General features: G+C 40.6%; 1 protein-coding gene across 1 annotated transcript in view; it reads right to left on the bottom strand.

Annotated features, from left to right (window-relative positions):
* RERE (arginine-glutamic acid dipeptide repeats) overlaps positions 1-27,572 on the bottom strand; it is a 303,344-nt gene that overhangs the window by 157,944 nt on the left and 117,828 nt on the right. Inside the window, 2 exon segments of the mRNA XM_027564998.1 lie at positions 11,987-12,083; positions 13,497-13,602. Of these exon segments, the coding sequence (XP_027420799.1) occupies positions 11,987-12,083; positions 13,497-13,602 (203 nt within the window).

Raw genomic sequence — 27,572 nt, 5'->3', positions numbered from 1 at the left:
AGTCACTCCGTCGTGTCCGACTCTTCGTGACCCCATGCCATGGACTGCAGCCTACCAGGTTCCTCCGTCCATGGGATTTTCCAGGCAAGAGTACTGGAGTGGAAAAGAGTACTTCCACTCAAGTGGAAGCCAACGGCTAAGATCAGAGTAGAGAGAATTGGTGGATCAAAGGTTCATCAACAACACATGTGAGACACTTCCAGGGATGTGATCTCCCACTGCTTGAATAGGCATTCCATTCCCACAAGGGTCCACGAACTGGCACGTTAACAACATGCACACGCTTGCTACCGGCCAAGGTGTTAGTGAAAGAAACTGAGGGATGTCAACATGGCAGATGTTCATTCACTTCCTGCCAAATCAAAAAGCAATGCCCTCCTTTCCCATAGAGCTTAAGGAACCTGTGACCAAAGCCTCAGTACTGGACAGAAGACAAGATGATCTCAGACAATCTCCATTTTAGAAATTTAATAAAAATACTATTGAATTCCTAAAGTTCCAAGAGAAATGAATTTTAAATTTTACTTAAAATCCTTTGTTGACAGCAGCTTTCCTGTAGTGAGCAGCATCACTGGCCTCTGCCCCAAAGCACCCACATGCGCCATCACTGTGACACCCAAAACCACTGCCAAAATGCTCCCAGGGAAGGACATGGCTATGCTGTGCTCAGTTGCTCAATTGTGTCTGAGTCTTTTTGACCCCATGGACAGTAGCCCACCAGGCTCCTCTGTCCATGGGGATTCTCCAGGTAAGAACACTGGAGTAGATTGCCATGACCTCCTCCAGGTGATCTTCCCAAGCCAGGGATCGAACCCAGATCTTCCACACTTGCAGGCAGATTCTTTACTGGAGTGGCAACACAAATGGTTTAGGGAAAACCCAGATCAGTGAGAAGAGAAGGCTGTCATCTGATAAATGACTATGAAACTGTACTAATGGGATTTTATCTACCACTATGTCCTTCACCTGTTTCCTGTTTAATTATAGGAAGAGTATGGATTTTCACATGTTAATTTTATATCCTGCTACTCAATTTTTTAGCATATGATATAGTTTAATCATTGATTCTCTGAGGTTTTCCCGAATGCTAACTGTATATGCAAATAAACATAGTTTCACTTCTTCTTCATCCTTTCTTAAGCTTCTAGTGAGGGCTTCCCTAGTAGCTCAGTGGTAAAGAATTCACCTGACAAGAAGATGAGGGTTTAATACCTGAGGTGGAAAGATCCCCTGGAAGAAGAAATGACAACCCATCCCAGTATGCTTGCCTGAAAAATCCCATGGACAAAGGAGCCTGGAGAGCCACGGCTCATGGAGTCGCAAAGAATCAGTTCAGACTTAGCAACTGAACAACAAAAGGAAGTCTCCAGCTGCACTGTTTGGCTAATGCAATGAAAACGTGGAAGGTAGTGGAAACTGAGGACATCTTCTCCTTCTTCCTGATCTCAGTGGAAATGTCTCTCGGGTATTCCCATTAAACACGACACCCACTTTAGAATAAATGTACCACAACCATAGTTTTGGGGATAAGCTTTTCCCCTAGATTTATTAACATGGTATATGGTATTAACAGAGTCTCGAGCATTAACCTACCCTGCATTCCTGGAATAAATCCCAGTTGGTTATAACAACCCTTTAATAAAATATCAGAATTCTTTAAAGTACTTGATTAATTAGACCTAATGTTTTTTTCTCATAAATTTCTGCTTCTATCATTACTGCTTCCTTTACTGTGCTTTTGCTGTTGTCTGTAACAGTTTGTTCACACTAGCCTTGGTACAAATGTCCATCAACAAAGAAACAGGTAAACAAAGTACTATCTATTTTGCAATGAGATTACTAGACAACAATACACAGGAAAGAGTTACTGATACATAGCACATTGTGAAAAATCTCAAAAACTAAAAGCTGTGTAAAAGAAGCCACACACACAAAAAATTACATACTGTATGATTCTGTTTATATGAAGTTCTAGAAGAGCATAGAGGAATTGATGGTGGGAGAAATCACAACAGTGGCTGTTTTGGGGAGGGAAGTTTAGAGAGAAGAGCTGCTGAAGGGAAATTTCTGGGATGATGGGAACATCTTGTGTCTTGTTTGGGGTCAAACAAATTTGCCCAAATTTATGAAAATGTAAACTTAAATTCTGAATTTGTGTGTGTGTGTGTGTGTGTGTGTGTGTATAAATAAATACATAAAGTACCGGGAGAAAATAAAGCAAGTGTCATCAGCATAGAGCTGCAGCTGTCCCTGCTAGTTCAGGAGCCCTAAGTACTAGGCAGAGGTGAAGACAGGGCTGACCTGAGCAGGAAGCCCCTCAGCCACTCAGTTGGTTCTAACTGGCTGGCATCTGTTCTGAAATATGTTTCATATCGCCTGGTATTGAAGAGCTTACATTTAAAGTGTGTGTACATGTGTACCATTTTAAGCACTCAGTATTTTTTCTCCAGTGCTCTCCTTTCTTCATGCTCTAGCTCAGAACAGTACATTATTTGACAGTGTTTGTGAAATGGAGGCAGAGAGACTGCTAGGAGAAAATTGCCATCACACCCACCCTGCTGAAACAGTTGCTTTCACAGCCTCCTCAGTCCTGCATTCCCCATATCTAACGTGATGCTTCTAAAGACAGGGAAGCATCATGTTTGAGGGTCCTTCTGTTCAGCAGCAACAAGAGCTTCCTGGGAAAGACTTGCTTGGTAAGTGCTTTGCTGTGATGCCCCACAGGTATGCCCTGAGCACCAGACCACCTAGACAGCTCTGTGTGGCTAGTGGGAGAGGGCCATCTGAAGGGGATGAAAAAGAAGAGAGAACCTCCTCATACAAGCAGAGAAACAAATGGAAACCCTAGCCAGAAATTCATTCCCTCAAACTACACCCAGAATTGAGCAAGTCTTCATACAGCCCAGATATGCAAACCTCAGAGAAACTCATGGAGAGAAAGGCCCACCAGCTCCCACAGACAGCTCAGAGCAGCACGTTTGTTTACAGTTCTCACTGCCACTCTTGACCAAAAATGAGGGGGAAAAAGATTGTGAGACAGAGGGATTATCATGTGTGTTGCACAGGCATAGAATTTTTTTCTTTTTTAGGTTTCTTTTCTGTTTCTAGTTCTTCCGTTTCCTTTGCCTTCCTGTATGGGTTATATGAAGGTTTTCTAGATTCCATCTTGATACAGTGTTCTGACAGTATCGCTCTATACAGTTTTACAGTCAGTTCAGTCGCTCAGTCATGTCTGACTCTTTGCGACCCCATGGACTGCAGCATGCCAGGATTCTCTGTTCATCACCAACTCCCAGAACTTGCTCAAACTCATGTCCATGGAGTCAGTGATGCCATCCAACCATCTCATCCTCTGTCGTCCCCTTCTCCTCCTGCCTTCAATCTTTCCCAGCATCAGGCTCTTTTCCAATGAGCCAGTTCTTTGCATCAGGTGGCCAAAGTATTGGAGTTTCAGCTTCAGTGTCAGTCCTTCCAAAATTCAGGACTGATATCCTTTAGGATGGACTGGTTGGATCTCCTTGCTGTCCAAGGGACTCTCAAGAGTGTTCTCCAACACCACAGTTCAAAAGCATCAATTCTTCAATGCTCAGCTTTCTTTATGGTCCAACTCTCACATCCATACATGACTACTGGAAAAACTATAGCTTTGACTAGGTGGACCTTTGTCAGCAAAGTAATGTCTCTGCTTTTTAATATGCTGTTTAGGTTGGTCATAGCTTTTCTCCCTAGGAGCTAGTGTCTTTTAATTTCAAAGCTGCAGTCACCATGTGCAGTGATTTTGAAGCCCAAGAGAATAAAGTTTCCCCATCTATTTCCACGGAAATGGAAACTATTTCCATTGTTTCCTCATCTATTTGCCATGAAGTGATGGGACCAGATGCCATGATCTTTGTTTTTTGAAGATCATTTTTTGAGTCTTAGCCCAGCTTTTCACTCTGTTCTTTCAGTTTCATCAACAGGCTCTTTAGTTCTTCTTCACTTTCTGTCATAAGGGTGGTTATCATCTGCATATCTGAGGTTGTTGATACTTCTCCCAGCAATCTTGATTCCAGCTTGTGCTTCATCCAGCCTGGCATTTTGCATGATGTACTCTACATATAAGTTAAATAAGCAGGGTGACAACATATAGCCTTGACGTACTCCTTTCCCGATTTGGAACAAATCTATTGTTCCATGTCCAGTTCTAACTGTTCCTTCTTGACCTGCATACAGATTTCTCAGGAGGCAGGTAAGGTGGTCTGGTATTCTGAGCTCTTTGAAGAATTTTCCACAGTTTGTTTTGATCCACAGCCAAAGGCTTTGGTGTAGTCAATAAAGCAGATGTTTTTCTGGAACTCTCTTGCTTTTTCTATGATCCAGTGGATGTTGGTAACTTGATCTCTGGTTCCTCTGCCTTTTCTAAATCCAGGTTGAACATCTGGAAGTTCACAGTTCACATTCTGTTGAACCATGGTTCAACAATTTCAGTGGTTGCTCTAAATACAACAATATACAACATTGCTGCCACTAAATCCTCTCTGCCTCGCCACTTTTAAAATTTAATTGTCTTAAGTGTTTAAGAAATCTTCTTAAATACTCCTTAAAGACACAAAAGTAAAGACAAACAAATGGGAAAATATCCCCTATTCATGGATAGGAAACTTCAATATTGCATTTTTCCAAACTTTTAAAACATACTATAAAGCCTCTGTGGGCTTCCCCTGTGGTTCAGTGGTAAAGGATCCACCTGCAGTGCAGGCAACACAGGAAATGTGGGTTCAGTCCCTGAGTCAGGAAGATCCCCCGGAGAGGGGCAGGGCAACCCACACCAGAATTCTTGCTGGAAGAATTCCATGGACAGAGGAGCCTGGCGGGCTGTGGTCCATAGGCTGCAAAGAGTTAGACATGACTGAGCACACACATAAAGCCTCTGTAATTAAGAGCGCAGCACCAGCGCATAAACAGACAGTAGGAAACAGAACAGCAAGTCCAGAATACATACTGGAAATAAGGGGGCATCTCAAACCACTGAGGTAAAGACAGTAAACGGTACTGGGTGGGTCAGTCAGGGAGAATGCCTCTATAAAACGTGGGGTAAGGGGCTTCCCTGGTGGTCCACAGGTGAAGAATCCGCCTTCCAGGGCAGCGAATGCAGGTTCAATCTCTGCACAGGGAACTATGATCCCACCTGCCACAGGGCGACCAAGCCCCGAACTGCAACTAGAGAAGCAACAAAGACCTGACACAGCTCCCCCACCGCTCCCCCAAAAAAAGAAAAAATGGTGTAAGTAAGTACTTTCTAACCTTGACTCAAAGTCCTGAGGGAATGAAAGAAAAGACTGCTAAGTCTGACTAAACAGAAATAAGCTTTGCATAATTTTTAAAATGATAAAATTAAAAGAAAACTGACAGAAGTAGGAGAAAATACCTGCAACAGGCATATTAAGAACTTTTAGAAAGGGGGAGACAAAGATAAAAACCCACAGAAAAGACATGAACAGATAATTCATAGAAATATAGACAAAAATATCCTTTGAAATGAAAAAATGCTCAAACTCACTCACTGTTAGCAAAGTAAAGTAGAACAACACTAAGATACTATTTCTCATCTATCAATCAGACAGGCAAAAGTTTTTAAAATAACATAACACATTCTGTTGGGAAACTGAAAGCCTGGACATTGTTGGAGGAAATGCAAATTGGTATACGCTCTCAGGGCGGGAAACATACATACATAAACTTTTCAATTCAGCAACCCCTTTCCTAGGAATCCACCCTGAAGATACTCATCCAATAATAAGGAATCACATATGCACAAGGATACTCATTGCAGCATCATTTATAATTGAAACATCTTGGAAACAACCTACATGCCTACACACACAAGACAGCAGGTGAATAAACCACAGCACAGCCACACAGTGGAATGCTACACAGCTGTGAAAAAGAGTGAGCTGATTAAACTGCCATGGAGCAATTTCTAGAACCACGAAGAGAAAGAAAGCAAAGTGCAAAAAGAGTATGCTATTCTTCACGTAAGAAAGAAGGTACAAGAAGACAGACATGTACTTGCTTATCTGTGAAAAGAAAATACAAGAAGGATAAACTAAGAGGTAAAGGGAAAAGTTATCTATACCAGGTAGGTAGGCAAGAGGAGGGAAGAAATGGGGAATGGGAACATGGCAGTGGGGCTTAAGGCTGGATCTTCTTACAGCTCTGAACTGTGGAGGCACAGCAATAGTTCACAAACCCTCCCTCACCCAAAAACTAAACAGCTCAAATCAAAGAAGAGGAACCAAAGTTGGAATGAAAGTCTAACAAAGGTGAACCTAGCTATACCATAAATAAATAATACAAGCACACCTAGGGAGCTATGAAAAACAGAACTGACCTGAATAATTTGAGAAAACAGGCTCTTGTCCATAATATACACTATGTGGAAAAGTGTGTTAGTCACTCAGAAATGTCTGACTCTTTGTGACCCCCAGGGATTGTACATAAGACTAAAGACTAAGATGCAGTCAATAAATTTGTTTCTCACAGGTGCATGGGTAACAAATTCTGAAACTAAGTATATCAAAGAATTGGATAAAAATAAGCAAATATAAATATATTTTTAAAAAATAAGAGCTGAGTGTTTCACTGTAGAAGAAAGAAGTTACCGGTAAATGGGAGGAGAGGGACCTCCCTGGTTAAGACTCTGCTTTCACTTCAGGGGGCGTGGGTTTGATTCCTGGTTGGGGAACTAAGGTCACACATGCAGTGAGCAATGGCAAAAATAAAAAAGAAAAGGGGAGGGTACGAGGAACCTCGTGGTGCTAGTCAGACCACGCCCTCTGCTCTGGGCCACATGAAGACACAGGGAGAAGCCAGCAGTCTGCACACCAGAGCCAGGTGCTCACCAGAACTCACACATACGGGCAGCCTCAGACACAAACACACACACCTGGAACCTCTAGCCTCCAAAACTCTGAGAATGAAATTTCTCTTGTTTATAAGCCACCCAGTCTATGGTCTTTTGTTTCTAGCAACTCAAATGAAGTAAGGCGACCATGAAAACCAAGTAAGGTCTTTGACTCAATGGCATTGTTCCAATGCTATTTCTTGGTTCTGATAACTATACTGTAATTACATAAGATGCTAACACAAATGAAGACTGGGAGAGAGATACATGGAAATTCAGTATTTGTAACTTTTCTTTGTGTCCAAAAGTAGCTCCCAACAATAGAATTTTTAAAAGACTATGACGTGTTCAAGGACAGAGACAGCATACTATTCAGTGAGGTATTCCCTGCACCTACAGAGCCCTCCCGCTATAAGTAGCTCAATAACGTGTTAAATGATGGATGAATAAAGAAAGCAATGGTTAGCAAGTTATGGTATCTAATGAAGTTCTAAGCATGTACAGACAGAACAATAAAAACAATAAAAATGCTGTAGGTCAGTCATTTCACATACAAAAAGAACTGTGGACTGAAGCTGGAAAATGAGTCTTAAGTTGCAACACTAAGAGCTCTGAGGCTTCGTGAGAGCCCTGAGGGAACTTGCAGGAGCTAAAGGAACTTTGCAAATTCTAAGGAAGGGCTGAGGAACTATATACCATGATGTCATTAATCCGTTTCAATTACTACACACATGTGATTCCAGCTGCCCATAACAAAGTAAGCAGATAATTTGATTTGGGTTGAAAAGGGGGCAATCAGAAGCCCAAAAGACATAATTTAAGGTTTCTTGGTCCAGGGCTTCCAGAAAATTCACTCTAAAACATATTCTTATGACAGTGAATTCCTAGGTTAGATGACAACCTGACCTACCTTGGATATTTTTTTCCCAATAGGACACAGATAATCAGAAGGCTGGAAAATAGCTCTCAAGCTGATGACACAGCTGTGACCTCCTGTCTGCCCTCCTCTATCAATACTTGAGAATCTTCTGTTACAAGTGACCTGAAAATGTTGTCTGGGTCACATGTTCATAATCCAATCACAAAACAATCACTCTTGATCCTTTGATGTCAATAAAATATTATCCTTAGGGCAAAAAAAAAAAAAAAAAACACCTATAATAGCAAACAAACTGCAAGCTACATTTTTTTATTTAGCTTAATCTAGCTAATCTGCTGATTCTCAGAACATCTGGAGATGGCTCCTGGGGCTGAACACTTCTCCCCATGCCTGAAGTGGTCTGAGAATCCACTCAAGTCATGCCAGAGGCCACAGGGAAATGAAGTAACTGTACCACCAAGAACAGAATTGTACTTTATTTCACTTTTTATTTTCTTCCCTTTATGCCTTTAAGAAGCCAATTCAGATTCATGAGCACTACTCTGGTTACTGAGTATGAGATACTCTGCAAGAGGCTTCTTCATGCTCTGTACCTTCCTGGATACAGAAGCAGTTCACGGTTCTGTCACTTAATCATATGACTTTTTTTTTAAGTTTGTTAAAAAGAAGGCACTAAGGTTAACAAATGTGACCTTCGTCATGAAACCAGGGAGCAGAGCCAGGATTCAAGCTGAAGTCTCCTAATTTCCATTTGGCTCTTTTCCTATCACACCAGTGTCAGCCAAAAATACACACCCGGGAGTAAGGAGAACTCAAAAAAACTACTAACTAAGTATTACTACCTGGTTATTGATCAACGTAAAGAAGAAAAGAAAATAAACAGTTGTACAAACTTAGCCCCAAAGGTAGGAATGGGGGATAGCCAAGGTCAGCAGCACAGCAATAATGCTGGGCAAATTCAACTCCGATTTCTACTACAGTGAAGATCCCACCATCTCTTCTGGGAATAAATCCGGTTGGCAGGGGGTATGGGGGGAATGCTACAGGCTCCATTTATACAGAGAGGCTGCCTAGGAGTTCTGTTTTCCTTTTGATTTGTGATGGTGAAAGGACAAAGCTCTCTGGGCCTTTACAGCCCAACCCCAGCACCAGCTTGAAAGAGAAAGTTATACATCGGTTTCCTCCTGAGTGAATGGAAGGGCCAGAGCCCCCTCAGAGGCTCTGTGAGCCCAAAGAATCCACACAACTGAGCACTTTGATCTCTGAGAAGAATGGTGCTAAGTAAGCACTATCGTTCTTTTTCTTTCTTTTTTGTCCTCCATGGTTTTTTCAGTACATTCATTTGATCCTCTTTCATGTGCCTATGGACTATTTTATTTGTCCTCTTTCAAAATTGAAGTTTATTTTTGGCAGTACTACTTTTTACCTGTGGAGAATGAAAAAAAATTCTTTCAATGGACAAACGGTGAATGAAGAATTGGAATTAAAAAATGAAAGCCTAACTCCCACCCCCATACTTTAAAATTAAAGTAATCTAGCTTTAGTGAAGAGAAAAGGAATAGAGATTCCTGGGGGCACTGCTATTCAACTCTACTTTTATCAGAGATGATCCTATGGTGAGCACTCTGCCACTGCAAACCAGGATTATTAAGCAAAAGCAAGAACCCCCAGATGAGCCCCAGATGCAGACAAATGTCAACACACCCACAAGGGTTACAGAGCAGCTACTAGACCAGATCACCAGTAACCATGTGGTGATGCTCACATTCATCTGGTGTCCTTGGGGAAAAAAACCCAACTGTCAAGTCACCCAAGAGATGCTCTGTTTGAAGCAGACAAAAATCAAATTTAAAATGACAGTTTTATAAAACCACCTCATAACCTCTTTAAAGGAAAATGCCACATGAGAAAAAAAAGCTAATCAATAAGGGTTCTAGTCACATACACAGTGAAAAGGAGATAAGGAATCACCACAATAGCACTCCAGCTCTTCGGTGGCCACTGAAGAGACGATGACATACACAATTACAGAAGATACTGATTATAAACTTAGTCAAAGTTCATTCATCTGGGTCTACCTAAAATTATCTGGAACGACTCTTTGGACCCCGTGGACTGTAGCCCACCAGGCTCCTCCATCCATGGGATTCTCCAGGCAAGAATACTGGAGTGGGTTGCCATTTTCTTCTCCATCTAAAAATGCTAAATAGTATAAAATGACTATACAGATCTGACTATCAGTCTTTGATAAATTTTCAAATAAATTTGCTGTGAGCAAATATATAAAAATCCATTGAATAACCAGAGTAACTTATCTCACATGTTTACTTAACTTAAACTCTAAATTGATTAAAAATCATTCACCTGAATCAATGAAATAAGAAGGGGGTGTGGGGGTGGGAAGCATGTAAAACAGGTAAGAAATTATCCCAGGATCAATCCACTTGTCTTAGCTGACAATTCAATGGTTCCGTCAATCTGTCCAACCTTCCATTAATTCACTTTGTTCAGCATGCAAGTTTAAGATTGGAAAACCACCCCCAAGAAGACATGAAAAGCTTGGGGGAATTTTGAAAGAAATTTATAAAACACTACAGGAATTCTCCAAATGTATCTCAAGTTCTGTAAGAAGCCAAATCTAACCCCATACACGCCTTTCCTTACAGCAGGGGCTGGCAGACTACAGTCTGCAATCCAAAGCTGGTCTACCACCTGCTCTTGTACAGCCTGAGATCTAAGAATGGTTTTTCCATTTTTAAATGGCTACAAATTAAGTCAGAGAAGACTTGCATCTCCTGACATGTGGAAATTAAATGAAATTCAGACCTCAGTGTTCACAAGTAAAGTTTTACTGGCACACAGCCATCTCACTTATTTACGCATTGCCTCTGGCTTTTGTACTACGATGGCTGAGCTGAGTAGCTGCAATTAGAGACCATGCAAGACTATATGACCAAAAAAGTTTGCCCAAACCTGCCCTGTGTTAAAAGTTGCTACACTTTGCCTTGAAATAACTGGCTCGAGCTACGCAGCTTTACACAAGAGGCTCCAGATGGTTCTGCTGAATACCATCTGAGCAATATAATAGAGAAATCACTCTATCTCATTGTAGCTAAATGCCAGCAAATCCCTATGATTTGTTTTTAAACTGTATTCTTAAACAAAGAAAGTGGTTCTTTCACCATTTTTGTTATTTCCAATGGGGGAAAATGTATAATAAAATCTCTTGTCTTATTCCTTTACCACTTAAGAAGCCCCAAGTCTCCATCTCATAAACAAAATATACCAGAATAAATAGGTATCTTTTTCTTGAAAAGGACAGAAAATAACAAAAGGTATGAAGCTTATGGTAACTTTTTTGGCATTATTACCGAAGACTTTAAGACTAGCAGCAACGTTACCTCAGAATAAAATCTTCAATATGCTTTCCCCATTCCCAAGTAATGGGCTTTCCAGGTGGCACAGTGGTAAAGAATCTGCCTTCCAAAATGCAGGAGACACAAGAAATGTGGGTTCTATCCCTTGATGGGGAAGATCCCCTGGAGGAGGAAATGGCAACCCGTTCCAGTATTCTTGCCTGGAGAATCCCATGGACAGAGGAGTCTGGCAGGCTATAGTCCTTGGGATCGCACAGAGTCGGACACAAGTAAGCAACTAAAACTTTTCTAGTGGCAGAGATTGAATCTTCAGGCAACAATCTATATAATAATCAGTCATGTCCGACTCTTTGTGACCCCATGGACTGTAGCCCGCCAGGATCCTCTGTCCATGGGATTCTCCAGCCAAGAATACTGGAGTGGGTAGCCATTTCCTCCTCCAGAGGATCTTCCCAACCCAGGTATTAAACATGGGTCTCCTGCACTGCAGGCAGATTCTTTACCATTTGAGCCACCAGGGAAGCCCAATCTGTGTAACACCTCACTCTAAGTAATTCAGCAATAAATTTTCAAAGAAATAAAATACATAACTACAGGGGGTGGGGGAGGAAGGAAGGAAGGAAGAAAAAAATATAGATTTTCCCTTCACCCAGATTAGTGAAGACAGAGGCCACCTCTGAGACCCCAACAATCCACAAAGTTCACGCCGAGTGCCAGCTTGCTGAGACAACGCGTAGAGTGTGACTGGTATTACGATATCAGATGAGATCCGGACAGCTCAGACTCTCTACCTGCATGCTTGATGACTTCTCCTCCACAGAAGGATCACGCATCTTGGGTGCTTACCTGAGGGCAGCGGCATGGTAAGTGTCAACGTAATCGGAAATGAAGAGCTCTCGGTTCTTGATAACTGGGTCTGTAATGACAAGTTCTCTTCCAGAATCTGTCCAAAAAAGAAAATAAGAAAAAATTAATTAGGAGAATATTATAACTGAGTTTCCCAAAATAGGAAAATTCTACAAAATTTTTCTTTCAGGTTCAACTTCTATTATAAAAAGCACAATAAATAACCAGTCCTGGTCAGCAAAACTAAGAAGAGGAATAACATACAGCAGGAGTAAAAGGAAAAAGTGTCCTGCCGAATGTGTTTTTGCCCGTTAAGTCCCCACCATTTGCTGAAATGCTTAAGCACAAAATGAAAGAAGGGAAAAGAAACAACTATCATACTTTAGCAACTTGCTAACCACTAAAAAAAATGTTACTGATCTATTGCTAAACTATATTTAAAAAAGAATCATCATTTAACTGCTTTAACAGAACTTTTAAGTTTCAAAAAAGAAAAAAAAATGGTAAAACATAGAAGACTATTATTCTTCAAAGCTGTTTGCATATTATTACACTCAGGCTTGACCTCTAATGTGACCTTAATTTAAAAAAAAGGGGGGGGGTAGAAAACTGTTTTTGACCACTGGTTTGTTGACTCAAAACTCATCTCCCAAAGCAGTGTGAAGGAGTGAGACAACTACAGATATAAGGGCCATAGAGCTGGACCCCTGCCCTGGGGCCTCCAGAAGACAGGAAGTCTCGTCAACTCTCTTAGCCTCTCTGAGCCCTGATTTCCTCATCCAGAAGTGGGGAGTGATAACCCCTAAAGCATATAAATAATGGGTAACAAATGTCAATCAGCTAGAATGAGGCCTAGCACCTTTCAAAACAAGAAGTCAATGAAAAGAAGCTATTACACATCTGAATAAATGGAATGTACACTTATGTAATGTACATTCATATGTACACTACATATGTATATATTACATATGTACACTCATATGCCAATAAAGTTATGGGGTAGAAACTACAATGCAAGTGGAAGAAAAAAATAAAAGATGCTCTGAACTACCTTCCTACTGTTCTAAAAGTCAATACTCAAACTAAATTTCAAAATACTCAGGAAAGCTCTGCTTCGAAAACTGAAGTTCACAACCCTGAATTCAGAGAAGTTCAAAAATACAGTTATTTAAAAGAAACAAAAAGCAATTCTATAGGATTATAAGTGTCATTAGTTCAACATTAGGTGAGAAAAAGGAATAAGAAGACGAAGCTACTTTTATTTCTGAAAATGTATCTTTACTCCAAGTTCAAGGAGAAGATGTTACCTGCACATGATCAGTTTGCTTCTCTTTTAAGGCAGAAGCAGTAAAGAACTCAACAAAAAAGTGAACACTCCAGTAAAGTCTTTATAAAATGCTTTTTCAGTGAAAATTTTGGACAGTGGTTATCTCTATTTAATGAATGTTCTTAGAAAGAACTTTGCCAAAGCTAAGAAAGTGTAAGAGTCAAACCAGAAGGAGATATTTACCATTTTCATTATGTCGATCCTGAACCAAATGCTGGTACACAGAATCTGGGACTTCAGACTGACGGTAGTACCATTTGACGTTCATGAGTAGATGGTCCCTCTTACTCTGAAAAGGAAAATCTAACAGCATTAGGAACAGGACTGCAGGCGCCCACAGGCGCATACCACACCCATGATCAAAAGCCCCTGGGAACAGGCGGACAGGCAGAGGAGGGGACATACAATTACCACCAGCACCACAAAAATATGGACAAGTTAATTATGAGGTCAATTTTTACATTTTGAAAAATCCCAGCCAAAATACCCTTATCCCTCAAAGTAACTTATTTCAGGAAACAAAGGAAACCAAACCTGAATCTATGCATCTCCCCAGTTTAATTAACTAATTCATTCAGTGTTATATTTTTTTTAATTTAACATTAACTATGTACGTAGTACTACATGAATACATACTTTTTCTACCTTAAGATTTAATTGTTTTGCAAATATTTATAAACTGTTTTCAGCACACTGTCAAGGCCATTAAGGGCAATAAATCAGAAAGAATTTACCCAGCAAGACCTAACAGATCTCTTCAAGGACTGCCAATCACCCAGACTGAATTATATCCTCCCTCCCTTTTTCTGTCATTTATTGCTCTATTGCAATGAACACAGCAAACTATAGCTGGTGAGGAAGATACTATGAGTCCATGGAGGGGGGGATCCTGTCTCATTTATCTTGGAATGTCCTGAGAACAGAACACCTTAGACATAAATATTTATGAATAAGGAAGAGTCTGATGATTATCAGGGTCCTGTAGATGTGTGTGGCATACTTAACCAAGTTATCCCTGAAAGTTAGCTTGTTTCTAGTTCATCCAAAGAGTAAAGGACCAAATACTGTCTCTTTCCATTTGAAGGCTGTGGAGTGCTTGAGGGGACCACCTCCGTGCACCTGGCCGAGAAGCATCTCAGCATGGCAGTAAACTTCTGCTTCCAGGGCCTCAGAAAACACTTCTCCAACCGAGCTGAGGGCAGTAACAGACCTCCCCAAGGTGAGCGCAACGCCAGTCCTCTCAGCAGCCTCTACCTTCTCATCCCAAGTCCACGGTCAGAAATGAATGAGAGCTAAAAATTGAGAAATGTTTCATGTTTATAAAAGAGACGGCCAAAGCCTAAAGCAGGTCAGAGGAGCTTTCTCTCATGAAGTCAGATCCTTCAGGTTTAATAAATGAGAAGATATGAAGTCTTCACTAAAAGCCAGGATGGCTCTAAACTATTTTGCTAAAATACCTAAGTCATTTGAAGAACCAGAAAGGAAAAAAGAAAACAACTGCCAGAAGTCTTGACTGAACTCAAATGTGAAGAACCACTGTTCCAAAGTAAATACCATACACACTAAGATTCTTACTTTCACAATTAACTGTGTCAAATACAGGGCATCATTACTAGTTTGAGTAGAACAGATTGCATACAAAGAATAATCCTACATAATGGGTACTTTTTAGTTTTTATCCATTTTGTACTTTTATATTCTATACTATTTATACTGCAGGTAGGAAAAGGTGGACAAATCAGTAGGCTGCATGAAAAGAATACATGTTACATATAGTATAGGAGTTTATATATAGACAGGAGTTTACAGACAGAAGCAATTACTTCCAGCAAGGGATTATGGAGGAAGCAACATCTGACCTGGGGGAAAATGGGAAACATTTCAATGAATTTTTTTCTAGGCAAAGGAGGAGATCTAAGAAAGACACAAAGATAGAGAAAGCACAAGACACACATAAGATACACGCACGTGGTCTACCTGCCTGCAGCACAGGAAGGCATTCTGTGTGACACTGAGGAACCTGAATCTCACAGGAGTTTGGCCTTCGGTAGCTTCTAACAAATGGGGTCTTCTATCTGCACTGCTGACCAAAGCCACAGGCAGTGAAATCCAAAACACTGGGCTGTGGGAGAGCAGTGCGACGGCTGCAGTTTCTTCCCAAGGCAGGGTGATAAAGAGCAAGACCAAGACGAGAGCAGGCACCAGGAACAGAAGGAGACACGCCAGGGGAGGAAGGGTTGAGCCTGGGCAGCAGTTCTCAGGCATAAACCCACTTAAGTAAACACACTGTTCACTACAGGGTCTCGTGAGCTAGAACCACGGACACTGGCCCCAGATGAGCCTGCTGCACAGCCTGCCTGGCACCCTGTTAGATGTGAGGCAGCATCCTTCAGCCCCCAGCCACTGCCAGCGCCCCTCCCTCCTCACTGTGACAACCACAACGTCTTCAAACACTGCCAAACGTCCCCTTCCCATAAAAAATACTCCCAGTTGAAAACCAATGGTCTGATGGTTTCCTTTTCAAGGAAAGCTAAAGCATAATGGTAAGACTAAACCCTGGTTCAAGCACTGCTGTGCTGGGAACATGGACCACAGGGAGGTGAAGGGATGTCTGTCATGGTTCAAATCCCCACTCCATCATTTCCCTTTCACATGACTCTGAGCACATTACTAAGATTCTTTTCATCTACCCTTCTGTAAAACAGGATTATGGACTACCTAAAAGGACACATAAAAACACTGTAGCTGAACAGGTACCCAAAGAGTACTGTTTCCTCTGACAGTAAGTGACTCCAACTAGCGCTTCACAGAAAACGTCAAGAACTTTGCTGAGAACTGTCAGAGTGATGTCTTCTCCAGAGTATGGACTCTTCCAGGAGATGACAGTGATGTCTACCCACTCAGCTACTAACAGATGCTTCAACACTCACAGGAATGAATTACCTGATACAGTACAAAGGAATTCAGATCAACCAGCGATTCTAGCAACACTATTCTAAAATTTATACTTTTATGTATTTCTGCAACACATCTAAGATGTATGAATATCAAAACCAGACAAAGATACCACAAAAAAGAAAGTTACAGGCCAATATCTCTGATGAATATAGACACAAAAATTCTCAACAAAATATTAGCCAACCGAATCCAACAACACATAAGAAAGATCACACACCACGACCAAGTGTGATTCATCCCAGGTCACAAGGATGGTTCAACAAACACAAGTGAATCAACGTGACACAACCACATCAACAAAAGACAAAAACCACACTGTCATCTCAAAAGATGCAGAAAAAACATAAGGTATTTGAAAATGTGAAGGCAACGGAAATAACTTTTTAAAAGTATTAACAATGGGCAATCGGACAATGCCTCTTTTTCAGAACCAAGCCAGTGATTCTGGTGATGCTCTGAGGTATAATATCTGTGTTATCTTCTGACCCAGGCACACTTAATGACTCCGCCCACACAGAATTACCACTCTTGGTCTGTTTGCACTTGGATTTACTACTCCTATTATCAGCCTTTACAAAGGAAGCTGAAAGCTTACTGGATTTCCCAGTGCAATACTACCTGACAACCAGGGAGTGGCGGCATTGTGCTACCAAAGCCTCCAACTCTGGATTCCACAGATGGAACGCAACAAAGGCAGGCAGGCTCAGTGTAAAACACAAGTTCTGAACGGATGTAAATAGCTGTAATGGACACAATCTTTCTAAAGAGGCTGGGAATCTGGTTGAAGATGAAACGTCTATAAAGGGAGGCACTGTGCTGCTTCAAAGACTCTAGACTAAAATCAGGTAACCTAGGATTTTGGTGCTGTCCGCAGTCACTAGTCAGCTGGGGGTGACCTTGGTGGAGTCATCTGCCATCTGACAAGTGAGGGACAGAACAGGATGATTCCATGGTCTGGTTCCATCCTATTTGCTTATGTGTAGACTTCTTCCCCAGATGAAACCAAGTGGATAAAGTAGGACCGGGAAAGCACCCTTGTGCTTCCTTTGTATCACACAATGGTGTTACCTAACACTACCATCCTCAGGAGTCTTAGGAATTAAAACATCCTTTCCCACAGAAGCTGATGCTGTGCACTGAGGAAGAGCAGAAGGGAGTAGAGAGCACAGGACTGTCTCCCTCAGCTGCCTCAGATCCATGGGTACTGCTCAACCAGAAATCTCCATCTTCTTTACCCTTTTCACTAGGCTACTGCTGCTGCTAAGTCGCTTCAGTCGTGTCCAACTCTGTGCGACCCCATAGACAGAAGCTCACCAGGCTCCCCAGTCCCTGGGATTCTCCAGGGAAGAACACTGGAGTGGCTTGCCATTTCCTTCTCCAGTGCATGGAAGTGGAAAGTGAAAGTAAAGTTGCTCAGTCATGTCCGACTCTTCTCGACCCCATGGACTGTAGCCTACCAGACTCCTCCGCCCATGGGATTTTCCAGGCAAGAGTACTGGAGTGGGTTGCCATTGCCTTCTCCATTTCACTAGGCCAAGACCTGCTCAAAATCACAATTAAAGGCAGGCATGAACTTGGAGATCATCTGATTCAACACAAACCACCTGGGTTTGACTCATGGCTTTGCAACTTACTGCGCTGTGTGACTTAAAACCAATTACTTCTCCAAGGCTCAGTTCTCTCACACATAAAATGAGGGAAAATAATAGTTTATAACTCATTAGGTTGTGAGAATTAAACAAATGAATATAAGTAGAGTGGATTGGCTCTCAATAAATGCTGGATGTTACTATCACTATTTTACAGATGAAGAGAGAAGTTAAATTAAGAGGCTGGTTATAAATTTTGCTTTTCACAGATCCAAAATTATGCTTCTAATAGCAATACAAAAACACACCAAACAGCAAATTAGGGGGAAAGTTCTTCACTTTTGCAACAATTCAAGAAGCATATCAAGTATTTCTAACAAATATGCCTCATCATTGACTCTGGAAGTCTGCATAAAGGTCAAAGTGCTTATGAATGAGACATTTTAACACAACGCTGAATGAAGAAGGAAGCAGTGAAAAGCCCCTCAAGTGAAGGTGTCCTGGGGTATACTTCTGAACACAGAGAAGAGGCCACTGGAAGGAAGTATTTCCACCAATTTTTCTTTAAGGCGTAAGAAATGTATTGACTGCTTCCAGGTGGTAGGAGGCACCAGCATGAAAACCACCAAACAGCAGCACATTCAATCTGCTTACAGTGAAGTCTCAGTGGCTCTGAGCAGGAAAGGAGACAGGCCGATTCTGGGTTGAATTAGGGATCTGTCCACATACCTGGCCCGGATTTCTTGAAATGAGGGATGCATGTAAATTTAAGGAGATAAAGAGTTTAAGAGAAGCCAAAACTCATCACCGTGCGGGTTTAGAAAAGACAGCTCGACTGGAAGGCGTTTGAAGGAAATGGCAACCCACTCCAGTACTCTTGCCTGGAAAATCCCATGGCCAGAGGAGCCTGGTAGGCTACAGTCCATGAGGTCGCAGAGTCAGACACGACTGAGCGACTTCTCTCTCTACAGGGAGGATTTCCAGATCTCTGCATGGTAGGCAATAGGTTTAGAATTAATGAATGTAAAAGTCAGAACTGAAATTAAAAATTCAGAGTAAGATTACTGACAAACACTGGAGAAAAAGGCAGACACCAGACCAGAAAGGCAAACAGGAGGCTCTGCTGAAGTGACACTGGTTCATTCTATTAACAGCACACAAGTAGCCCATCCTAAATATAAATATATGTGATTCAAGGTCAAGAAGTCAATTTCCCTTCCTAGTGATCTTTCATGATTGTTAATACAGTACTTTTGTTTATTTTAAATAGCCAATCTGTGTCCTTCCTAGGACCATATTTTTCCTGGGAAAAATTTTCACACAATATAAAAACATAAGAGAAATGCAGGGGTGGGGGGATGGGGTGGATGGAGAAGGGCAGGCGCTCACTAATGACCAATTAGACAACTACAGAGTTTCCCTTTTCAATATTCCTTATTTCCAACCAGAATGGGAACAAGGATAACTTCATACTCACCTGCATTACACAGGAAGGACCTTCTTTGCCCATCAATCACCTACCAGGCCTTGGCAGGTATCAGAACTCCCAGAACCCTCCAAACAGGCCATTCTAGTCCCCCCACTGTTATCAGATGTGATAGATGGATCAGGGCCAAAGACAACCTAACTAGGATATGAAGGTGGATTCATCAAATGAACAATTTGCAAAGTCAAAATAATCTTCTGGAGACAACAGAGCTCTTCCTTCAAAATTTTAACTGATTAGTTCTTGGGAGCTCACATTTCAAATAATGGAAGGTCCAGATTCGGAGTCAGGTGAAATCAGACCAAAATCCTTGTTGTATAAAAAGTCAAAATAGTCAGTCAGGTTTTTCCAGAAATTTGGGGAATAAAAACAGTTAACATTTGTATGTGATATGGCTTAAGAAGATTCCCTCTGAAGAAACTTGTCATGTATCTCCTCAAAACGGAGACAGTAAAGAGTTACCCTCCCAGGATGCTGCATGGCCAGTATGGAGTGGAATGTCAACCCTGCTGAGGCCACTCCACCACAGGTGATGCCTGCTGGGAAGATCACCCACACAAGACCTTAAGACACAGTCTTAGGAGCTTCAACCATTCCTGACTGGGGGAGGGGACTAGGGACAGAGAGAGGGGTCTAAAATTACTCTTCTTCAAAGGCCAAGCACAACTCCAGGCAGGCTCCCCAGGTGGCTCAGCAGTAAAGAATCTGCCTGCCATGCAGGAAAGATGGGTTCCATCTCTGGGTCGGGAAGACTCCCCTGGAAGAGGAAGTGGCACCCACTCCAGTATTCTTGCCTGGAAAATCCCATGGACAAAGGAGTCTGGCAGGCTACAGTCCATTGGGTCGCAAAGAGTCAGACACGATTCCAGACACAAGCACAGGCGGATCATCCATAGATAAGCTTTCCGTACCAACCACAAGATCATCATTACTCAACTGTGTGGATAAACATCAGGATTAAGATTAGTCCAGCTGAAATCAGGTAGGAAATATTTTGTAACATTATTTTAAACCACTACTGTGCTCCTAACATAAGACACTAGCAATGTAAAATTTTCTATACATCTATATCTAAAGAGCTTTACAGCCATAACAATTCAAAATGCCATCAGATTACAAGAACACATAAATGCCACCAGGGCTCAGGCCATCAAGGTCCACCCATCTCAGCGTTTGGCTCTGGCACAGGTCCCAGGAGGTTAGGAAAAGGCTGAAACACTGACTCCAGAGTCTTGTTCTCAAAGGAGAAAGGGCTTCGAGTATCTCCTACAGATAATCACACAATCATGTACAAATCTTAATGTACTGAGACAGCAACTAAACATTTTGCTTCATTGTATTTGAGAGCGTAGAGGAAGGACCAGCAAGTCTGACACTGAGTAAACAAAGCATCCACACTTGTTCTGTCCTAAAATGCCCTTCCTCCAACTTTCTCAGATACATCCACCACCCAGTGGTGACCGAATGGACCAGTCCAAGAACTATGACTGAGCACATCTCCCATATAGAGACCACAACACTTGAGTTTCTAACACAGAAACCTGTTTAGTGGTGTGATGCTTAACTTTTATGTGTCAACTTGACTGTGCTAAGGGATGCCCAGATAACTGGTAAAACATTATTTCTGGGTGTGCCTGTGTAGGTGTTTCTGGACGAGTACAAAATTTGAGTCAGTAGACTGAGCAATGAGATTTGCCCTCCCAATGTGGACGAGCATCATCCAAATCTCTTAAGGACGCAAAAGGAACAAAAAGAAGAAGGAAGAGCAGGTTCTTTCTCTCTTCTTGAGCTGGCCATCTATTTTTTCCTGCCATCAGCCATCAGAGCTCCTTTCTTGGGCCTTTGGACTGTACAAGCAGCTATTTACCATGTACTGATTGGCATTTGCAAATGGACATAACCTGAAACTACATAGGGGTCTACTCAGAACTAGCATGGTGAATAAAATAGATAAAAGAAACAGAAACAAACCATATCCATTTGACTAAGCTGCTTACTGCTCGAAGGCCCTAGAATCAAGGTTGTGACAAGCTCAATTCACAAACCTGTGGCACTCAATCCAAAAGACTGTTTTCAAGAGACTGCATCAGCCTCTGGGCCTGTGCAAAAGGATATAAATCACCTGTAATCAGATGGTGAAGCAGGACGGTACAACTCAGGGAAGGCAGAAGACTTTTTACAGTGTTTACAACCAAAATGTACAGATGACTGGTTAATATGAATCCCCAGAAAAATGATGCAACTAAAAATGTTGAAACACCAGCTCCGATGATCAGAAATAAATCTTCAAAATCACTGCTTCTTAATGATGATTTATTAATGGTAGAATCAAAAAGATGCATGAGAACACAATTATCTCTCTACTGCTAACTATGGAGTCAAAACTTAAGGCAGTTTCTATGGAGGATGACATTATGTATGAACAATGAAATTTGCAGCGTTGAGACCAAAACTGAGTGCAGAGGGTAAAGCTGGGGAAATTCATCTTTCTTGGCCTCAGAAGATAGCACATAGCATCATTACGTAACCTCTCCTGTCCTTGTCCTCTTAAAGTGAATAAAGAGTTTATGTCATACATACACACACACACACACACACACACACACACACACACACACAGATTCCCCCAAATCTGCAGCAAAAATCCCTTCCTAAAAGCCAGTATTCTTTCCAGCAGCTTTGATTACACCATAAAAATCCATAACAACAAATTTTCTATTTGGCCCAAAAGATTTCACCCACCAAGAGAAAAATCACTGTTTGTAGACAGCACCATAAGAAATTGCCAAATTGCTCATAATCCCTAATTAAAGAGAATTATGCATTCCACTGAGTTTCTTTCTTAAACAATCAAGCCCCCAAACTACCAAGTTGAACACATTTGCAATATGTTAGTTGTTTGAAGATGGTGGTGACAGTGACAGCGATATTCCTCATTCTGGGGTAATGAATCACTTCTTGCACATGACACGGCCAGAAAAGTTATACAACTCTATCACACATCAGTGGTGGGGCAGGAGTGAAAAGGAAGTTCAAGAACCGGGGGAGGGGGTGACCTGTAGACCTCCTGGCCTGTAGACCTCCAAAATTCTCTAGAAGTTTCACAAATTAAACTATCACATTACTTCAGAAATAAAAATCACTAAGATTACTATGATTAAAGAGACATCACACAGATTGTACTATTAAAAACTGATGCTGAAATACCTTGAAAAGATTTCACCGAGTCAACATGTGGTTTATGAAAGTGGTTTCTCAAACTTGTTAGACTCAAGATTCCTTACACTCATAGAAATTAATGAGGCATCAAAGAGCTTCAGTTTATGTGGGTCATATCTTATCAACATCTGCTATATTAGAAAATTAAAGAAAACTTTTAGACATTTTTACTAATTCATTTAATGATATAACCTCATTACATTAATATAAATAATTATAATAAGTATCTATCCTTTTAAAGCAAATGAGCAATACTTATGTTTTTACAAATCTCTTACATTTGGCTTAAGGAAAAAAATTTTTACATCTGATTCTGCAATCCTCTGAAACTGCAACCACACCTCATTCAGCCTTTGTGAAGCTCCACGGTACACTCACGAGAGAATGAAGAGTGAAAAGGCAAATGATGTCTTGGTGTCATCATGAAAGCGGACTGACCCTGCAGACCATGGACCATCCACACATGAGAAGAGCTGCTCTACAGGATGAAGCGAACAAACTACACAAACAGCCCCAGATGCCTCTCTCTCAGACTCTGGTAGTTGAAACAATTTTATTAATAGCAAATGGAACCATAGCTGGAAATGTTTGAAAAGCATACATATAGTCAGAAATCAGATATTAAACAGATTTTATTTTTACTTATACAGACATTCCAATAGTGAGCAGGAAGTTAAAGAAAATCTAGGTAAGAAGCCTCATTTCAATCTAAGATTTTTTCTTGCTAAAATTTGAACTTATGATACTGAGAAATATTTAAAGCTTGATTTAAACAAGAATACAAACAGATCTATACTAAACAGTTACACTTTAAACCAGTGGTGAACCTATTAAGCTGAAAGCCTGCTAGGAAGAAGTAGGTAGAGTAACTTGGGTAACTTATTCAGCAATTTGCGATTCCAGGCAACTCTGTGGCCATTTCAAATGTGGTGTTGCCTCTTACCCAAGAAAACTGGCAACATGAAACATCAACTTTTAAGAAACAAAAAGAAACCTTCTAGCTTACCATACTATGTTGAATCATCATCTTTTATCAAGATGAACATAACTATTTTACATGAATCCAGCATTTCCTCTGTCTAGGCGATAACTTTTTTGTACCATCATTTTCTGAATTAAACTGCAAAATGTACAGCTGGTAACACCGAAAAATAAAACATCTTTTAGTAGCGTGAAGATTTTTAGAATTGAGTATCTGCACTTCTAAGGAACACTAATATAGGTTCAGAAATTATTTAATTCAAATAATATCAGCCTACATAATAATACAAATCCAATTTCAGCTAATACATTCTGCATGTGTGTGTGTGTAAGTCACTTAAGTCATGTCTGACTGTGACCCCACGGGCTGCAGCTCCCCAGGTTCCTCTGTCCATGGGATTCTCCAGGCAAGAATACTGGAATGGGTTGCCATGCCCTCCTTCATGGAATCTTCCTGACCCAGGGATCAAACCCACTTCTCTCATAGTCTCCTGCATTGGCAGGCAGGTTCTTTACCGCATTTTAAGTTTGTCAATAAACAACCTCAAATAGTTTGGTTTAAAAGGGGAAAAATCAACAGGAACCCTAAAAATTCATGTTTTCCTATTTCACTTTATGTAAACCAGTCTGTCTTAAGTATCAATCATATTTTTCTTTCCTTTTGACTTAAACCAAAACAAAGACCGCAACCTTTAATACCAACTAGTCTATTTTTAACTGTTCCATCTACAACCATTCTTCTAATACAAACATGCCCTGAGAGCTTATCTCAGTCCACATGCCAGACAACAAAGGCCCACTGGCCTGTTGGAAGAGAGATGGAAAGCAGGAAATGAGAGGGCTGAGCTAATCCCAGATAATCGATCAGGGTATTCAGTCAAGTACAGCCGCTCTGAGGAAATGCTGCTTTAAAAAGAAAAGAAGAGGAAGAAAATCAAAAGAGCCTATGACCAGAGCTACAACTCACTTCAAAATGGGTTAATTTTGCCAAGAAGATTCCCCATCATGCTCAAGCACCAATACAACTTATATAAATGTTAATATCTTTTGAAGGAAGATCTTTTAAAATCTTTCATCCTCTATCCTTTTTCAGAAGTGTTTTAATTTGGGGATTTTGCCTTATTGTTTTGGCTCATCTTTCTTTCCCCTAAACCAGCTTTATTGAAGTATATTTCATAAACAATAAAACTGTTTGACAAATGTGTTGTGTAACCACCACCACAATCAAGATAAGGAATATTTCCATTATCACAAAAAAGACTTACTTCCTTTAGAATTAATTGATGAATCTGCTCTGCTGAAAACGCTTTTATGCCAGAGAATGCTAAAAAAAAAAAAAATTTCTAAGTTCCTTCCTACGTTTAACACAACGAGAAATTAATATGCAGAAAGACAACTCTGAGTCAGCTGTGATGCTTCTTTCTTCCAGCTGATGCTGGAGACCATACAGACAACAACCAAATGCTCTTCAAAATCAAATAATTTACTAGCTAAAACTAGGTTGAGATGTAAAAGACTTCCTAAAAACCCCAGTATATGATAACAGTTACAGAAACAATAGCGCTGAAGTGAGTAAAATTTTTCAAATTAATTTTACAGCATAATTTCCTCAAATCATGTAATCCATATTTAATGAGCTTCTTCCAGGTATCAGGCTGTTCTTGTGGGGACAGGCACTGAGGATTTGGGAGAGGAAAAGAACAGATAAAGACCCAGTCTTGATAGAACATTCCAGTGTAGGGACAGACCCTCTGGTCAATCTCTCCACCCTTCCCCTAAAATGTCTAGGGTGGGCAGCCATGCTCTTCTCCAGGGGATCTTCCCAACTCAGGGATCGAACCCACGTCTCTTGCATTGCAGGCAGACTCTTTATCCTCTGAGCCACCAGGGAAGCCACCTCCCCTCCAACCAAAAGTCAGAGAATAGTTAAGTGTTTTAAAAAAGCAACTAGCAGTAAAATCTGCCACTTAGTAACCTTACAATCCTAAGCAAGAAACATTTTTTATACTACATTTGGTCTTTTGGGGTATCCTTTTCCTTAAAACTAGCTGTCTTCTCAAGAGCACCTGAAATTGGCAGGAAGAAGAGTACTCTGTGACTTGATTGCATCATACAGAGAAAGCCTTCATACAGAGGGCTTCACTTGTGGCTCAGTAAAGAATATGCCTGCAATGCGGGAGACCTGGGTTCGATCCCTGGGTTGGGAAGATCCCCTGGAGAAGGGAAAGGTTACCCACTCCAGTATTCTGGCCTGAAGAATTCTATGGATTGTATAGTCCATGGGATTGCAAAGAGTTGGACACGACTAAGCGACTTGTTCAAATGAGTGACTTTCACTTTCATAAACTTTCTTTCTTTACAGAGAAAGGGCTAAAAAACCTTGATAAATCCACACACCCATCTCCCTATCCACAGGAACAGAAACCCAAGTCTCTGTCTCTCAGCCATAGCTGAGCTTTGCGCACAAAAATTCTGAAAGTTTTTTTTTTAAAAAACCTTCTTTACCTTTGTCTTTTATAAAATTTATTAAGAAAATTTCATAGGCATAAAGGTATAAAAAAGTAAGAAACTAAGGGGCAAACATATTTTAACAAATAAAACATGACCAAACCTGAAGCAGTTGCCTGTGCAGTCCTTCTAGACAGGTTTCATGTCACTCTCCCAGAGGTAACCACTATTTGAATTTACTGTTGGTCATTCCAATGCAACACTTTATTTATGCTTTTACTTCATATGTACATATAATTAAAACTATAATGTATTGCTTGGCAGTTTTTACACTTTACATAAGCAATACCATATTGATTTCCCCTGCAATCTCTTTATTCAGTATTATGCTTGTATGATTCTCCATTCCCTAGTTCATTCATTTTAAATGATACATATTACCTCATGTACAATACTGCACGATTTGTTGAAAAATTTAATACTGACAGATTACTTGGGTCATTTCTAGTTTTTCACTACAAGTACAACCAAGGCTGCTACTCTAAGCAATTTTTTTTTGTTATACCATGAGGCTTGTGGGATTTTAGTTTCCCAACCAGGGACTGAACCCAGGACCTTGGCAGTGAGATCACAGTGTCCTAACCACTGGACTACCAGGAAATTCCCCTATAAGGATTCTTATTCATGTCTGTGTAAGTGCCCAAATGTTCGGTGCCACAGCTGAATATTCAAAGATAACAGTATACCACTCTTCATCACATCCTCTGATATCAACACTTGTAGGATCTATACTGCTGTCCCAGTTTTATTCTTCATATTGGTAATTTGCTGCCTTTTCTCGGTCTCTTCTCTATCATCTTTATAAGAATTTAAGTTTCATGAGTCATTCCAAAGAAGCAAGTTCTCATATTATTATCTTTAATGCACACTTCCCTATTAATTCATTAATTTGATCTCATTTTCATTATTCCCTTCCTTTTCCTGGGTTTAAATTATTTTTAAATCTCTCTATAAAGATACTGACTTTATTCTTTCTTATTTTCATGTATATTTAAGGCTAAAAATTTACCTCTGAGCATATCTTTAGCTACATCCAATAATTCTGATAACTCATAATTTCGTTAATCATTCAATGTAATGTATTTTCTAGTTTCCAATGGACTCTTTATTTGGCTTATAGACTAGTTAGAAGTGCACTGCTTTATTCCACACATTTCTAGATTTTCCAGATAATCATTTTGTTTTTCTTCTTCTAACTTAATTCTATTATGCCCAGAGAACATGATCTATGTGATTTCAATCCTCTAAAATACATTAAGACTTGCATTAAGATCCAACATAGTCATTTCTGATTAATATCCTACAGGTATCTGAGAAGAATGCATATTCTTCGGTAACTGAGCACAGTTTCTTGTTAGTGGGCACAGTTTCTTCTGTTAGTGGGCACAGTTTCTTCTGTTACTGGGCACAGTTTCTTCTGTTACTGGGCACAGTAATTGTGTTTGTGTTTACAACAACTAACTCAAATTTTTAAACTACGCTGTTCAATATTCAGGCTTCCCATGATGTCTCAGTGAT

Source organism: Bos indicus x Bos taurus, chromosome 16 (genome assembly GCF_003369695.1).
Source record: "Bos indicus x Bos taurus breed Angus x Brahman F1 hybrid chromosome 16, Bos_hybrid_MaternalHap_v2.0, whole genome shotgun sequence".
NCBI classification, from domain to species: Eukaryota; Metazoa; Chordata; class Mammalia; order Artiodactyla; family Bovidae; genus Bos; species Bos indicus x Bos taurus.
Note: the sequence above shows the minus strand (reverse complement) of the source record. Positions and strands in the feature narration are given on the sequence as shown.